This window comes from Gossypium raimondii, chromosome 10 (assembly GCF_025698545.1).
Source record: "Gossypium raimondii isolate GPD5lz chromosome 10, ASM2569854v1, whole genome shotgun sequence".
In the NCBI taxonomy this organism is placed as follows: domain Eukaryota; kingdom Viridiplantae; phylum Streptophyta; class Magnoliopsida; order Malvales; family Malvaceae; genus Gossypium; species Gossypium raimondii.
This window is the reverse complement of record NC_068574.1, coordinates 51,772,793-51,786,685: the sequence shown is the minus strand read 5'-3', so window position 1 is coordinate 51,786,685 and position 13,893 is coordinate 51,772,793. Positions and strand designations below refer to the sequence as shown.

Sequence of the window (13,893 nt, the reverse complement as noted above, 5' to 3'; positions counted from 1 at the left end):
TTAAGTGTATCTAGTGTCTGTTCAAATTCAAGATAATCAATAGTAAGAAGTAGAGCATGAATCTTATTTATTCAAAACAGGTTCATGGTTTTTTATAAGTTTGATTTCTGCTCCTGTAGCTTGGACCCGACAATCGGGTCAGGCAAGGGGTGTTACATCTAGTGATCTTGCAACAATTGGACTCGTAGATATGTTAATAAAATAGCTCACTCTTTGGCGAGGGCAACTTTATCTCATGTGAACTACTTTGAATTTGTTAGTTGTCCTTCTTCTATTTATGCTATTTTAATCTCTGATTATTCTTTTATTTTGGGTGAATACGAGGGGAGTTAGGTTCGGTGTATTGGGTATGCTTGTTGACTTGAGTTTAGATATTCTACTTTTTTTTTCCTTTTGTTATTGTTATCCCTATTAATGGCATTTCTTTTGCTTAAAAAAAATCATTTCCTTTATAAAAATCATTTTTAGAACCTAATTGATAAATTTTTAAAAATAATTTCTTTTGCTAAAAAATAATTTCCTTTATAAACTATGACTTTCATTTTAAATTGGTCCACACACTTTAAAACATTGTAATTACATCCCAAACTATCAATGTTATATCAATTAGGTTCTATTATTAAAATTGTTAATTTGATCATATGTCACGCCAAATCTTTTGCTTAACATAATTTAAAATGATTTTTAAAAAAAGTATAATGTTCTTGCATAACTTTTAAAAGTTAAAATTAAAAATAAAGTAAATTTGAAAAAGAGAATGAATGATAAAGGCTTTGTAAAAGCTTCAATCTTTCTTTAAGTTTTTCATTTTAAACTATCACATAAGATTTGACAAATCATTTAATGACTAATTTAACTATTTTAGTAATGGAATGATCTTATTGATATAACATTGATAGTTTGAAGATCTAATTTGAATGTTTTAAAGTTTGAGGATCAATTAAAAATTAAAGGTATATTTTAGAGATGTATGATGCAATTAACTCTAAATTTTAACCATCCAAACAAGAAATAAATATATACTTTCCTTAACCATGAGAGTTAGGTAAGATGATAAGGGTCTCTCTCCTACCTTACCCAGAGGTTCGATCCTCGCCATAAGTATGAAGTAGCTTTAAAACTCATGATCAGCGTCTACCCCCTTAATGGGTCTACAGAAAACGGAGAATTAGTCACTAATCTTGTTCCGGGAAAAAGAAAGAAAGAAAGTTAAAGAAAATTACAAAAGGAAAAGAGAAAAGAAAGCTTTAATGGATATCATATACACATGTTTGACTCATGATTTGTTATCTTTTGACTTTGTTTTATATGTTATTAGTATATATTTTGACAATGAAAGCGTGACTAAATATCTTCAAATTAGGATTTCTAGAATCGTATGTACTTTGAACCTTTCTATCATCATTTGTTTTTCTTTGTTCATTATATCATGATTTCTTTTGGTGAAGAAACATGTCTTCAAAATTCTTGTTTGAGACATGTATTTAATAAAGTTCAATTTTGGATGTTACAAGAGCAGTAAATCTTTTCTCATGTGTAAGTAGATTTTGAATCTAAGTTTATTTTATTATTTTTAAAATGTAGACTGTAAGTGCCCAATTTCGTTCGGCTCAAACAAAAACCAAAAAATCAAAGTCCATTTACAAAAATAATGGCCCAAATACAAAAACCCTAAAAATCAAAGCTCAAGCCCACGACCTAAACTTTTTTCAGAAAATCAAAAAACCCTAGACCCCTATGTGCTGCTACTTCTGGCCACGTCAGCGGATGCATTGCCCGAGGCCTGACGTCTTCTCTGCCACCATTGCACCAAAATAGCAAAGGTGCGACTCCCATCGTCGCCGTTGACCATGGATGCCTGCAAAAAGAAAAAAACAAGGACAGAAATGCAACACACAAAGAATAGCAAAAAAGAAAATGAAAAATAATAGTCTAATGTAACACATTCGGCTATTAAAGCCATAACAACCATGTAAAGTTTTTTTAGAGACAATCGAATAGATTAAAAAAAATTGAATACAAAACGGAGAAAGCAATAGAGTTTTTTAACAAAACAAAGGTGGTTCATTTATTTTGCCTTTTTTATATCGAAAAAAATAAAATAAAAAGTTTAGATTTTTACTTGACGCTTCGTCTTCCGCCATCGTGGGTGGGTGAGGACTCCGTCTCCGAGGAAACACAATCTTCCCCGATGCGAAGGACCTTTGAATCCATAAGGATTCGTTGAAGGCTTCATCGGAGAGAAGAAAACCGAAAGGTTTTCTCTCCTTTTTTGGAGTTTTGGCTATAGTTCTGGCAATTTTGACTCCGAATCAGAGTTTTATGCGAAAAAGGGAGTCAAATGGGATATTTTAGAATTTTTTTCGGCCATCGAAGGAGGCGATCGCCGTTGCCAATGACCGGTGGATACGGCGGAGCTACGGTGGCTCCCATGACCAGCCTAAGGAAGACTTCAGAGAAAAAAAGAGAGAAGGGAATGTTTATTTTTTAAAGACCGAAGAAAATAAATTTTTAAACATTTCTTTTTACTTATATAGCCCTATAAAACAGCGTCATTTTGGGCTTAACTTTCAGACGCCAAAATGGCGTCGTTTCAGGCCTGATCTGCCAACCAAATTCGGATCCCCTGGGATCCATGCATTTTCGTGGAAAGAGTTTATTTATGGCCCTAGTCCTTTCGCCTTTTAAGTTTTTTAAATCTGGTCCTAATTTCACTATTTCTTCTTTTTAGAAATTATGCCACTCAATTTGGATTCATTTGCAGTTTGATCCTTAGACCACTGACCCCTTGGGAATGACGCGTGTACTTTTTTGGATTAATTCTCCTCGGATTCCTTGAAATTTTGCATCGCATTTTACTTTAGTTCTGTATGTCCTTTTTTTTAATTCAGACATCAGATTTCACTAAACTTTCAATTTAGTCCTTTATTTTCCCTTTTCTTTATTTATTTTGCGATTTATAATTTAATTTTCACTTAAATTTCAATTTAATCCCTCTGTTAGTTAATTTTGCCTCTTTATTTACTATGTCATTTATTTTAACGCTTAAATTTATGTTATTTATATTTCCTTTCATTTATACATTTTATTTTTATTTTACCTTTGTTATTATTATCATTATTTTATTTATTCATATTATTATGATAATAATTATGATATGATTAGTGCTATTATTATTACAAATCGATATTCTCATTACTATTATAGTTGCATTGTTATCGCTCATTTTTACCTATATGGCTATCTCGTTTTATTTTGCTATCATCATTTCACGTGTCATATTACAACATATTCATCCGATTTTTTGAATGCATATAGTTTTAAAAAGGGGTTACCTTCGTTTTATCTAACGTATAAAAAATACTTAAAACCAAGGAAATGTTCATTATTTTTGGAATTTGAGGAAGTCGTGCTCCTACCTTACAGAGTATGACATCTTTTTAGAACCGAAGTAATCAAATATCCTATTTAAAATAAAATAAAAAACAAGATTTAGGTAACGATCAAATGACGATTATTCTGGTTTTCGAGAATTTGAGGGATTGTGTCCTAACTTACGGGTACGAAATAAGGCCCTCTTCCATAAAATTTAATTTAGTTGAGTGATATTTTAATCAAATAACATTATGCAAAGAGGAACCGTGTTTTAAATTCTCTTCAAATTTTCAATTCTCGACACTAAAACATCAATTAATCAATTAGATACCAATTTTGGGCGTTATGATGGTGTTAATCCTTCCTCATATGTAACCGACGCCCGAACCTGTTTTTCAGATTTTTGTTGACTGAAAATAATTTTAATAAACCTAACATTTTATCGAGCTAATACTCAATCGACTTTAAAAAAAAAATTCTTTTTGAAAGAAGATATTATAAATAAGTGTCCAGTAAAACTTAATTAAAATAATTTTTGATAAATCTCGTTTCAATAAAATACCTTGTGGTTTTTTAAGATCAATATTTTTATTTTTTCTTAATTTTTTTTGGTCGAAAAGAAAATGATAATTAATATAAGCTAAAACAAAGTTCAATATATAATTACCTCTATGCATCATCGAGAAGTAGACGAGCTAACAGAAAAAGTGATTAAAAGCAAGATTACCTAAGAGAAGGAGGCTGAAAATTACTAGCAAATGCGCGTAATAAAAATTGGTAGCCAAAGCTAAACTTTGATCAAGCGAAGGGCGCAAAGAAAATTGTCTACAATCATACGACCCGTTTCCATGGAAGGGTAAAACGAAACTACACGAGTGACAAAGTAAGAAAAAAATGACAACCGAGACAATATCTAGAAGGATTTAGTTAAAATTAGTAGTATTTTATACTAAAAATTTTATTATATATGTATATGTATGGAAATCATTTATTTAAAATATAAATGTGAATTAAAAATAATATATAATAAATAATAAAATATATGATTTGAAATTAATTATTAATAATACATAAAATATGTATTATATTAAAATAAAAAATAGATTAAAGTATGAGTAAAATAAAATTTAAACATGTAAATATAGAGTTTTTTACTAAAATAATCCAAAAAAATAAAATAAAAAACCAAAATAGTATACCATTTTTTTATTTACCAAAATGGTACCAAAAAAAAAAACAAAACAGTTAAAAAAAAGCAGAAATCTGGATGATGGGCCTGCCACAGGCGACACCAAAGGTGCCTGTGACAGAGGCGGCACCAAAGGTGCCACTGCCACAGGTGGCACCACTTCAGTTATAAAGCTTGATTCAGTCCAGTTGAAGGAGAAGAAGGTGGTGCAGAAAAAGAGAGAAAGAGAAGAAAAAAAATAGAAAAAATAAGGTATTTAAAAAAAAAGGATTATCTTGTTATTATATTTTTTGTATAATTTTTATTGTTTTTTGTTGTTAGTTTAGTTATTATCTTGTTATTAAGATTATTTCGGCCTTTTGTTCGTATTTTTTCCGTATTTTATTACTTTCAATAAAAATATATTATTTTCGTATTTTATTATTTTACATTATTTTAGTACATTATGTTTGAAATGTATTATTTTAATGTGTTTTTAAATAAATTTAGTAAAAACTCTTGTATTTTTTACCAAAGCCTCATTGTTTCAAAAATATATTATTTTCGTATTTTATCATTTTACGTTATTTTAGTACATTATGTTTGAAATGCATTAATTTTGTAAAAACTCTTATTTCGCCCTTTGTTCGTATTTTTCGGATTTTATTATTTTCAAAAATATTTTATTTTCGTATTTTATTATTTTACATTCTTTTCATATTTTATGTTTTCTTAAACATATTTTTTATTTTTATTTTTAATGCTATTTTGTAAAAAAACTCATTACAACATGCTAAATAAATTTCATAAAAATTATCTAATTTACATAGAATGTACATAACATGGCTTTTTCATACTAAATAAATTTCATAAAATATATATGCTAAATAAAATAATAAAACACATATAATGTACATAACATAGGTTTTTACAAATATTACAAAAAATTAAAATAATACAAAAAATTACCTTTACTTATTTTTTTCTTTCTTTTCCTTCCTCTAGACTGTCGCTTTGGCCCGACGACCGCCTAAAAATATCGGAGGTTCGGGTAAAATATAGGCCCAAATATGGGCTTGGGCAAAAAAGAGGCTGTTTAAAAAAGCAGCCAGGCCTCGAGCACCACTTTTTGGCCCAGCCCACTTTGCCTACCTTTACCGGCCGAATATAATAAATATATTTTTATTTTTATTTTTATTTTAATATACTTTTAAAATATTTTTATTTTTATTTTTAAAATAATTTTTAATGTTTATTAAAAATGGGCGGTATGGCCGGCGGACTCAGCTTATGATATTTTTCCGGGCGGGCCAGGCAAAATTTTAGGCCCATATTTCGGGCCTGGCCGGGCCCGGGCCTAGGAGGCGGGCCGAAAATTTTTCTCAGGCCGGCCACCCATTGATGTGTCTACTTCCTCCTCTTCTTCTTCTCCTTTCCTTTTCTTTCTTTTCCTTTCTTTTCCTTTCCTTTTCTTTCTTTTTCTTTCTTCTCCTTCTTTCTTCTCCTCCAGTCGAATGGTCCCCCCAACCCAATATAAGGGCTGGTGCCGCCTGTGGTAGTGGCACCTTTGGTGCCGCCTCTGCTACTGCCACCATTGGTGCCGCCTGTGGCAGGCCCTCCACCAGGGTCCTGTCACTTCCATCAGTAGCTTTTTTTTAACTTTTTTGTTTTTTTTTGCACCATTTTGGTAATTAAAAAATGGTATACTATTTTGGTATTTTTTATATTTTTTTGGATTATTTTCGTAAAAAAACCCTATAAATATATCATATTAAAAAATATTAAATGAAGTTAATTATTTATCATGATATTATTAATTTTGAGTTGGTCTCAAATTAACTAAAATAAAAGAAATATAATATAATTTATTTTAAATATAAAAAATATATTTGTAACTTTTCTAATCGAATTAAAATTCGATTCACTCATTATATCAAATTAAATAATAATATAAAGATTTTATTACGTGTGGGGTTGGGAGAAAAATAAAAGAGAGAAAATGTAAAAGGCGTGGGATAGCGAGTGGGTTTAGATTCGGTGCATCTTGAATGACAGAAAGTTGGTAGGTTAGCGAGTGGCATACGGCCAACTTGCGTGTGTTGTACCTCAATTACCGAAAAGTAAATGAATCTTTCTCAGCTATCACTACCGAAAGACGCGCCGACGTCGATTTTCTTCACTCGTCTTCGGCCCTATTCATTGAATTAAGATGCTTTGTGTACGATGTTGCTGTCCTTTTCTCTTTGCTCCCTTCCCCCAGCGTTCTTCCATTTTGGGAGCATTTTCGAACCTCACTCCTTTCTATTCCACTTAATATTATTATTTATTTAATATAAATATTATCATGAGAATAAAATTTATTGTTTTTTAAATAATAAAATGGATTTTTTGGGACTTTCCACAAGTGTGTTTAAATAATAGATTTAAATTATGGATGGCTAATTCTCACCTCCTCCTTTCACTACTTTTCTTATACAAATATATATATATATATATATATATATATATATATTCACATGTTTATCTTATCTTACCATCATTTTGTTTTTGTGGTCATATAGTCACGTATTTTAACTTTTATATGTTTTTGTTTTTTATACTTTATTCGTTTACATAATGGATGATGCACGTAAATTTTAAATATTTTTATGTAAAAATTCAACAATTATTTATTCAAAGGTAAAAAAAAAACCTTCAACAATCATGACTGTCTGATATGAATATAAATTAATTTGAAAATTTTATGTAGGTGATGGGTAAAATTATATTCTCAAATTGATATGAGAAAATATTAAAATACACTTTCGATTGAATGGTTATTATTAATTAATTTGATGGTGTTTTTGTTTTTCATATTTTTATATAATTAATTAATTGAGTTAATGTTATAAGTCAACTTGATATTTAATTTTTTATAATTTAATTTTTAATATTGAAATTTTCTGTCAATAATGTACTACAGAAAAAAAACAATACCATTATAAATAATTAATATACATTTATTATGCTTAATATGATGCATTTATCTATTTAATTTCTTTTTACTCTCAATTTAATTTCGTACATATTGTATATGTATTGTTATTATTATTAATTTCAAAATGTACATTTTATTATTTGTTATATATTATTTATAAATGCATACCTATATTTTAAATATGTAATTTTACATACATATATAATAAAAATACATCATTCTATGTAGTTAAATTATAATCAGCAAAGTTAACCAATTTTGTTTGAATTTGGACTGAATCCAAACGTTCCAACTTGATTTTGTTTGCAAAAGCAGTAACTAGGGACACGAAACAAGTTGAATCCAACGTTCCAACTTGGTTTTGTCTTGGACGCCAAGAATTTCATTTTACTCCAATTTGAACAACTTCAATTTTAACCTTATACCGGATTAGATTGAAATTGATTCACGTAAACATTAAATTTTAATAATCCAAATTCTTTTGATATTTCCACTGTTGATATAAAATATAGCAAATCATGACATATGCATATGTTAAGATTAAAGACCCTACTTATATTGCAATTAGAATGGCGAGACTCAAGTCTCAACCCTAACCAACAATACCAAAGCTTTATTGGAAGACAATTTAAAATACAGTTAATCCTCTATTTCCCATTTATCTATCAAGATTTTGTCTATTATAATCTATAACAACATTTGGATGTTATAAAGAAATTATTGTTATAAACTTATTTTCTTCACCTTATAAAAATAAAACTATGTTTAAATTGAAATTTTTAATTATATTGTATTATATTAATAAATTAAATGAAACTATTTAAACACCAATATAAAATTTTAAAATTAATTAAATAAGTTTTTAATGGTAACTTAGAGTTGGTAGATTTCATCCTGGTAATATAACACTTATATTGGCAAAGAATTCAATCCATATCTTGAACCAAAGGGAACTCAATAGCTTTCTCTTGTAGGCTATTCAAGAGATTAATAGTTGAAACTTTTAACTTATATATTTAATTCCACTTATTAAATATTATCTTTATTTAATAAATATAATTAACATATTTTTATGTGAAATTTAAACATTTTATTAAAATAATATTTTAACTAAAATTATTTTTATTTAATAAAATATAATTAATATATTTGTTTATATAAAACCATTATAATTTAAAATTTAAAATAATTAATTGTTATAGAGAATTAATTAAATAAAATATACATTTTATAATTATAGATGTGCTATTCAAATAAAATATAAAATATCGATTCTACTAAAACTTAACTGAATTTCAAAATATCTGTATTCGAATACTATTAAGCGCATAATATCTTCTATTTTAGCTTAAGAATTGTATATATAATCAAATTCCTTAGGATCTATTCGTAGTAAGGATTTAACTAAATATAGGAGTCCCTAAAGCTTTATTTAGAGAATGTGACTGACAACTGACAAGTATTTTCTAGTTTCAAACATGGCTGGTTACTTCTTTTAACTAAACATCTTGTTTGATTACCCAATTCAATTTCATTCTCTTTTAGAATTTTAAACATTAAATTATAAAAATTTTTCTTTTTTATTTTTATAATTTAATCCAAGTATGGCTTTGTCAATAATTCGAGCCTATTGTTTACTATATTTAATTTTAATTAGTTTTAGCAATTTGATTATTATTTTTTTAATTTCTCTATAAGACGTGGCTCCCATGTAGCAGAAATTTTTAAAAAAAAAAAGTTCCTCTGGCCTGAATTCACCCCCAACCTGCCAACTTGTTTTACTCTTTATAAATATATTTTTATGATTAATTATATTAAAAGTTTAAAATTCATATTTATTAAGTTCAAATTTTACTGTAATACTATTTTATTAAAAATATGAAAAGATAATAATATTATTTTATTGTTAACTTTGTAAAACAAAGATAACTTTGAGGTTTAATATAAAATAGATATATTAGAAGTCTAATTGTATTTTACTTTTTCTTTTACTCAAAACGAGTAAATTATCCTTAAACATAATATCAAAGAGCAAATTAATTATTTTATTAAAAATTTCATTCAAATCTACTGATAACAATTGGCGCGACTAACGGAATAATTAGATAGTTACACATGGTATCTCATGCTAATATACATATATCAATATTAAGCGGTGAAGATAAATGGAAGTTTTAATAGAAAGACTAATTCATTTATTTTTATTTTATATACATGAACTAATTTATCTATTTTTAAGTAAAAAAATAAAATACAATTTAACTCATAATATAAACAATCCTATAATATTTTTATCCACTAAAAGCCTTTAAATTCGAAAAACGTATACACTATCAAAAACTAATACAAACCGAACCAAAATCAAATCGAGATGAAAATCTCAACTCCACCTAAATTGACCCATCAAACTCGACAAACCATCCAACTGTTAAACACGTGGAATAATAAATGGGTTTCTCAAAATAAAATATTTACAAAAAGTTAGGGCGAAGGAAAGAGAGAAGGTTTAGGACATGACGAAAGAAAGAAAATTGACACATGATTATGGTGGCTAAATTAAGTGTTAAAAGTCGATTTAGAAGGACAAATTGACTAAGGAAACGCAGCTACAATTTCCAATCAAATTTTTGGAATTAAATACTTTGAATATTGATTTCTACCTTCTTAAAGTTAATTCAAATCATCCAATTTTTTCAATGTTTTTGATGTCTAACAACAAAAAGGAGGCTCCAAATATTGGGATTTTTCACATTTTTATCGTGTTATTACCTTCTTGGCAATTCTCAATTTCTCTTCTTATACTTTTATCATTGTACATCTATAATAAAATAGAATGGTGGACTAAATTATGAGTTACTATTCTGGTCATTTTCAGTAAATTTTTTACTTTTATAAGTATGATTTAATAAATAATACGTGTCTATTATAATTTTATTAATATTTTTAAGAATATATGTCAATATTTTATCTTTGTTTGTAGAGTAGTTTAATTGCATTCGCTATGTCAAAATTTAATCCTAATATTTGGTGATCTAGCAATGTACACTTTTAACTTCATAAGTATAATTAAAAATTATTATGTATCTCATTCATTTTATATAATACACTTCTCGATAATTAATAATTTTAATATTTTACTATATTATATAATATATTTGTCGATAACTCAACCCTACTTTGGGTGTACAAAATACTTTCTCTTAATTTAATAAGTGAATATTTGGTACAATCGACAATGTATGTTTTTTTTATTTCACAAGTAACTTTAAAAAATTAGTATGTGTCTCTTTTTCTTCTTCAATATTTTACTATATCCTTATATAGAACACTTATCAACCCATGATCTTACTTGCAGAGTCTAAAAACTACATTGGCAATAAACCAAATAATTTTTATTAGTGAATTCATAAAAATATTAAAACAAAAAATTACAAAAATGTTTATAATTTTATTATTTTAAAATTAAGAATTAAAAATAATTAATTAACATTTTTACCACTAATAATAATATTCTGTGATCCATTTTTAACTTTTAAAAATTTTCTCTCATTAATAATTACTTTTATACGGTATTTTCTTTAAACTCTTAAATAAAAAGAAAAGAAAAGAAGACATGCTTAAATACACTCGAATCCTTAAGATTATTTCAATAACAATAATGCCAACCAAATTAAGTTAAATCAACCAGACAACCACTAATAACTTCTTTAATATGCAACTTTAATTTCTAAAACCAATTTTATTTTTCTATCAATTCCATACTTGAATTATGTTATTTAAATAATGATGATATAATAAATATTTTAATATTTTTAAAATTATATCGATGATCAAATTGATTAAATTATTAATTTTAGTTCGATTGATCCATCCGATTCAAATCAATTAATTATTAAAAATTAATTCAATTAATTTTTAATCCGATTCAAGCTCTTTGTATCAATTCACGAACCAACTAATTTTTTTTTGTGTACCCTAGCGAAATTCAATTCAACTTGCCAATCAACTAGTGTAATCCGGATCTGAAACATCTTTTTATAATTAAAGAATATTATTTAATTTTTAGTATTTCAAAAGTGAAAAGAAATTTGTTGGACACTCAACATAAAATTTCCTGGTCCAAGAGTACCGACACGACATGATTGAACTCTGAATCAACAACTGAGATTTAACGCAGCCACCATACAACTTGACATTCATTTATATATATATATTTATATACACATTCTCTCATCCATTTTCACTTCAAAATTTCATTATTCTCCCAACAAACCCAAAACCCAAAATCCAGAATCCTTTCCTATCTTAAATTTTCATTCGGGAAATCTCCATTACTTGCTCTTCTGTGCTCCAACATTGGGTTTCAGCTTTTAAACGAGTTTCGTTGCTAAAAGTAATCATTTCATCGCCATTTTTTTTGGTGAGATTATGCTGAGAGTTTTGTCGACGGTGACAAGATCCGACCAAAAACAACAAGGAAGCAATTGTACGATGGCTTTTTCTGGCTTTGGAATTGGGGGATTACTGTTGATGGTGGCTTTGGCGGCCTCCATGGTGTTTCTCCCGTTGATGTTGCCGCCGTTGCCGCCTCCGCCATTGGTGCTTTTGTTCTTTCCTGTTGGGATCATGGCGGCTCTCATGTTCTTGGCGTTTTCCCCGGCGGAGGTTGTCGGCAACGCGGTTGCTAGTACTTTATAACTACCGGTGTCAAAGCGCGTGTTTTGTAGGAAAATGGTCGGCAATTGTGCCGGCTGCTGGCGGCTTTGCTGTGTCTAAAAAAATTCAACAAGTTGATGAATTTTTTTATTACGTTTCTTTTTGTATTAATACAATTAACATTAACATTATTTTGTTATTAGTTATTTCTTACATATAAATATACATTATATTTTTGAGAAAATAATTGGAAAATTGCATAAAAATAAAATTAATTGTGGATATTCCTTCATCTTGGTCATTTTATTTTGTTTATTTTCTATGTTTCTATGATTTAAATTTTGAATTTTGAGTTAATTTAATTAAATTATTTAAATTGTACATGTTTTTAATCAATTCAAATAAATAATTTAATTCTTTATACTCAATTTAAGTCGTATTTTACAACTTGAATAATTTAAATAATTTTTAAGTTATTGATAGTTTTAGAAAAATGCAAATTGATGTCTCTCAAAAAAATTACAAAAAATAAAAATAATATTCAAATTTTCATAATATTTATATAATTTTTTTCAAATTTTTATAAATATATAAATATTATTTTAAAAACTTTAAGATATATAAAATGCTAATTTATATATATTTAAAAAATCAAAATTATAAATTTAAGACTTTAAATAAGTTACCAAATCAAATTTATCATAATATTTATTTTGTTTTGTTTTAAAAAAATTTCAAATATATATTGAAATTATGTTCTTTAACTTGGAATTTAGTTACATTGTCAATAAAATTTCAATATGATCAGTTTAATTTTTTTATTTTTACTCAAATAAATTTATTTGAATGGACTTAAATTTTATTTCATTCTATTTGATTTAAAAATTCAAATTAAATTAACATAATAAAATAAAACTTATCAACTCGATTAACTCAAATTTTTTAAAATCAAATTCTAGATTAAAACTAACCCTTGAAAAATGGGTTGAGATTTTGTTCTCATTTCCTGGTTTTTAGTTTCATGTAATAACGAAACACATGTTCCATAATTTGAAGAAAAAAAAGGACAAATTTAAACCGGACTTCAATTTTTAATGATAAATTTATTTTGGTTGTGCATTCTAGTTGATTGTAATTGTAATTATGACATCTTGTAAAAACTATAAATTATGCTTGTATAATTAAAATTTCTTTTAAATAAAACAATAAAACACATATATTAATAAAATAATAATTAATTAAATTATATTCAAATAATAAGTTAAAATTAAATATTACAAACATTGAATTGACTAATTTAATTCAAATTAACTAACTAATTAAACTTAACCCAACAAATTAATTAGCCTAAATATAAGTTTTATAAGATGAAACTCGAACTTAATTAGCTTAAGAGGAAAACAAAGTCCTAACAACAACGCGATTAGTGCGATTCAATACACGAGATTTTTGAACTATTTATGTTATTGATGATATAAATGAGCTAAGTATATTTTATTTGAATTTAATTTATCTAATAAATGATTCTCAAAATGTTTTCTTTTTTTAGTTCAATATACTCAAGATGGTATTCATCATCATTTATTTAACTCAATAGTCAAACACAAACAAATAAAACTCAAACAATTCATAACTTATTCGTTGAACATTCTGTTGATTTAAGCAGCCACATGAAAACTCCTTGGAGCCAGTCAAAAGCAAAAGGGTTGAAAATGAT

The 13,893-nt window shown here is 26.8% G+C and overlaps 1 protein-coding gene across 1 annotated transcript; it reads left to right on the top strand.

Moving 5' to 3' along the window:
• Nucleotides 1-11,718: 11,718 nt before the first annotated feature.
• LOC105778703 (ARGOS-like protein) lies at nucleotides 11,719-12,413 on the top strand. The gene has a single exon (XM_012602456.2). The coding sequence runs from the start codon at nucleotides 11,949-11,951 to the stop codon at nucleotides 12,216-12,218; it is 270 nt and encodes an 89-aa protein (XP_012457910.1). The 5' UTR covers nucleotides 11,719-11,948; the 3' UTR covers nucleotides 12,219-12,413.
• Nucleotides 12,414-13,893: the final 1,480 nt, after the last annotated feature.